The 3,501-nt window shown below is 41.0% G+C and overlaps 1 protein-coding gene across 3 annotated transcripts in view; it reads left to right on the top strand.

The window, feature by feature from the left end:
- The window catches only part of NEDD4 (neural precursor cell expressed, developmentally down-regulated 4, E3 ubiquitin protein ligase), a 117,662-nt gene that overhangs the window by 84,310 nt on the left and 29,851 nt on the right, over positions 1-3,501 (top strand). For all 3 annotated transcript variants that reach the window (XM_005880115.2, XM_005880116.2, XM_005880111.2), the window contains 2 exons: positions 1,432-1,549; positions 1,637-1,804. In XM_005880115.2, the coding sequence (XP_005880177.1) occupies positions 1,432-1,549; positions 1,637-1,804 (286 nt within the window). The remainder of the gene's footprint in view (positions 1-1,431; positions 1,550-1,636; positions 1,805-3,501) is intronic.

Consider the following 3,501-nt stretch of genomic DNA (forward strand, 5'->3'; position numbering starts at 1 on the left):
AAACGCTTTAAAAGTGATGATTTCGATGTGAAAGCCAAAGAACATCCAGGTCAACCAAAAAAGTTTGAAGACCAACAATTACAAGCATTATTGGATGAAGATGTGTGTCAAACTCAAAAACAACTTGCAGAAAGATTAAACGTTGCTCAGCAAACAGTTTCCGATTGTTTACAAGCAATGGAAAAGATTTTAAAGGAAGGAAAATGGGTGCCATATCAACTGAATGAAAGACAAATGGAAAACCGAAAAGTCATCAGTAAAATGTTGCTTCAATGGCACGAAAGAAATCATCGAATTGTGACTGGCAATGAAAAGTGGATTTATTTTGAGAATCCCAAATGCACAAAACATGGGTTGATCCAGGTCAACCATCAACATCGACTGCAAGGCCAAATCGCTTCAGAAGGAAGACAATGCTCTGTGTTTGGTGGGATCAGGAAGGTGTGGCGTATTATGAGCTTCTAAAACCAGGTGAAACCATTAATACTGATTGCTACTGATAATCAATTTGAACCATGCTTTGATCTTGAAATGGCCAGAATGTGCCAGAAGACACGGCAAAGTAATTTTGCTTAATGATAATGCACCAACTCCAAAACCAGTTAAAGACACATTAAAAGATCTTGCCTGGGAAGTATTAACTAACCTGCCATATTCACCAGACCTTGCTCCTTCAGATTACCACTTGTTCTGATCAATGGCACATGCACTTTCTGAGCAGCACTTCAAAACATACAAAGAAGAAGTGGAAAATTGGGTCTCTGAATGGTTTACGTCAAAACAAAAGTTCTCTTGGGACGGTATCCACAAATTACATAAAAATGCGGGAAATGTGTAGCTAGCGATAGACATTACTTTGAATAAAGCACTTTTAATGTTTCTCTTAAAATTATTGTGCTTTCTTTGATTACAAACTCCACATTATTAACTGGTACACCTAGTATATGATCAAAAATAGATAACCATTTCATTGCAATATATTACGTTTTTTAATTATAGTGTCCTGTCTTTTATTTTTCTCTCTCTATTCATACATGGGGAACTCTACTCTTGGCTTAAGATCAATTCTAGAAAATGTTGCCATATGATTCATGGAGATGTATATGCAACTCTTTAAGCTTCTCTTTTATGAACTTTCAAGAGCTACTTTAGATTATACTCTTGTAATAACATGGCAAAATAATATAATGAAGTTACTTGTGAAATTCTCAGGTAGTCATTCATTCAACAAATGTTTGTCAGACATATCATACACACTTTCACAAAAGCTTTAACTCCGTAAGGTATCAATGTGCCCAAAACTTAATCTATGCATGTTGAAAAGAATAAATTCTGATGTAACATAAGTGTTTTTTAAATGATCACAGAATATTTGGCTATAATTTTAACTCTCTCCAGACATGGGTGATAGCTTTTCTATCTCTAATATAGGGACAACCTAACAGATGCTGAGAATGGTAACATTCAACTGCAAGCACAGCGTGCATTTACCACCAGGCGGCAGATATCTGAGGAAACAGAAAGTGTTGACAACCGAGAGTCTTCCGAGGTAGAAATAACGTTCTTTTTCTCGTAGACACATGTTATAGCAACAGATTAAAGTATGTGTGGCTTAAGCTTATTCTGTTCATTTTAGAATTGGGAAATTATAAGAGAAGATGAAGGCATCTTGTATAGCGATCGGGCCTTCTCATCACCTCCACCATCAAGCAACTCGGATGTTCAGACTCACCTTGCAGAAGAATTGAATGCCTTACTTACTGTTAGTGGAAATTCAGCCGCTGGCCAGCCAGTATCCAGCTCAGTAAGATGCTCTCAGATTTTGTTGTAGCGTCAGGATTTTATATTATACATATTTGTCCATTCAGTATCTAACTTTTACATAACATTTTGTCTTTTCCCAGTTTTATTGAGATATAATTGACATATAACATTATGTTAGTTCAATGTGTACAGCATAATGATTTGATATATGTATATATTGCAAAATGATCACCATAGTAATTTAGTTAACCTTCATCACCTCACATGTTTACGAACATTTTTTTTCTTGTGATAACAACTTTGTCTAAATGGCATGCAGCAATGTGTTAGGGACTTTGGGACTTTACAGTGTGATCATTTTTCCAAATAGACCCACTCATGGTATGGAACAGAGTCTTGGATAATCTAAATGGTCATTGGAGTCCACATGTTCATTATGTCAATGCCCTTCGGCCAGAGACCGCCATGAACACACCTGTATTGAACAAGTTGGGTTTATTACTCATTTCAGCAAGCGAGAGCACACTCCATGAGTGTCTCGGTGAGATGTGTTGGAAAAGACTTAATGGATTTAGGCTCATGTTAGGCAATTTGGGGGAGGGTGTAGGAAAGCAGGATTTTGCTTGTGCCTTGGATGCTGTCAGGAAGCAGGGGTAACTCTGTCATAGGGTCTCTCAAATTTTGTCTATAGCCAGGCAAAAGCTATAATTAGTCAAGAGGCAGCAGTCATTCACATTTGCCAGGATAGGGAGATATTTGGTATTTTGGGCTTGAAAATGTTCACATTTTGTCTGTGTCCAGGCGTAATTACAGATTGGTCTTGATTGTATCTCCATCCTACCGATGAGTGTCCGGCCAGGTCCTGCTTTCTCCTCAGTTATACCAAAGATGCTTCCAACGCACATGTGTGAATAAGTGCTGATGTACTTAGACTAAACAAGGAAATGGCACTCTCATTTCAGTAACTGCTATAGAAATTGCTGTGTGTAGGGTCCAGAAGCAAAGATTCCAACATGCACTGCCATAATGCGATCTTTATGGCTAGCTCTCTCATCTGTATCATCAAGGGAGTTCTTTCAGTGAAAGACAAAGATCATTCTCTGAGGATGCTATGGTCATTTCTAGTTGGAGCTCCCTGCTTTTCATTCAATCCTATACTAATAAAAGACAAACATGCAAATTGACTGTACTTTCGCTACGCCTAAGCCACGCCCACCAGCCAATCAGAGCGACTATATGCAAATTAACCCAACCAAGATGGCAGCCGGCAGCCACGGAGCTGGAGCGAGCAGGAGGCTTGCTTGCCCCAGTGATGGAGGAAGCCAAGCTTCCCCGCCTGCCGCGGCCTGACTCTGAGCTCCACTGAAAGCAACAAAGTTTCAATTATAGAAGGTAAATAAATTCCAGAATAAAAAAAAAAAGAAAAAAAGGAGAGGTTGGGAGCCTCAGTTGCCCGCCAGCCTGAAAACAGCCATCATCCCCTCACCCAGACTGGCCAGGCACCCCAGTGGGGACCCCCACCCTGAAGCAACAAGATGGCGGCTAGTTTGCATACTGAAGGCAGGCGGCAGCGGGAAAGGCTGTCCGCGGTCCGGGTCCTGGATCTGTGACCCTGCTGGGCTGGGGGGGAGTGCTTGAGGCTGTCCGCGGTCTGGGACTCGGATCTGTGACCCTGCCGGGCGGGGGGCAGTGTTTGAGGCTGTCTGCGGTCCCGGGACCCGGATCTGTGACCCTGCC

This window comes from Myotis brandtii, unplaced genomic scaffold (genome assembly GCF_000412655.1).
Source record: "Myotis brandtii unplaced genomic scaffold, ASM41265v1 scaffold626, whole genome shotgun sequence".
In the NCBI taxonomy this organism is placed as follows: Eukaryota; Metazoa; Chordata; class Mammalia; order Chiroptera; family Vespertilionidae; genus Myotis; species Myotis brandtii.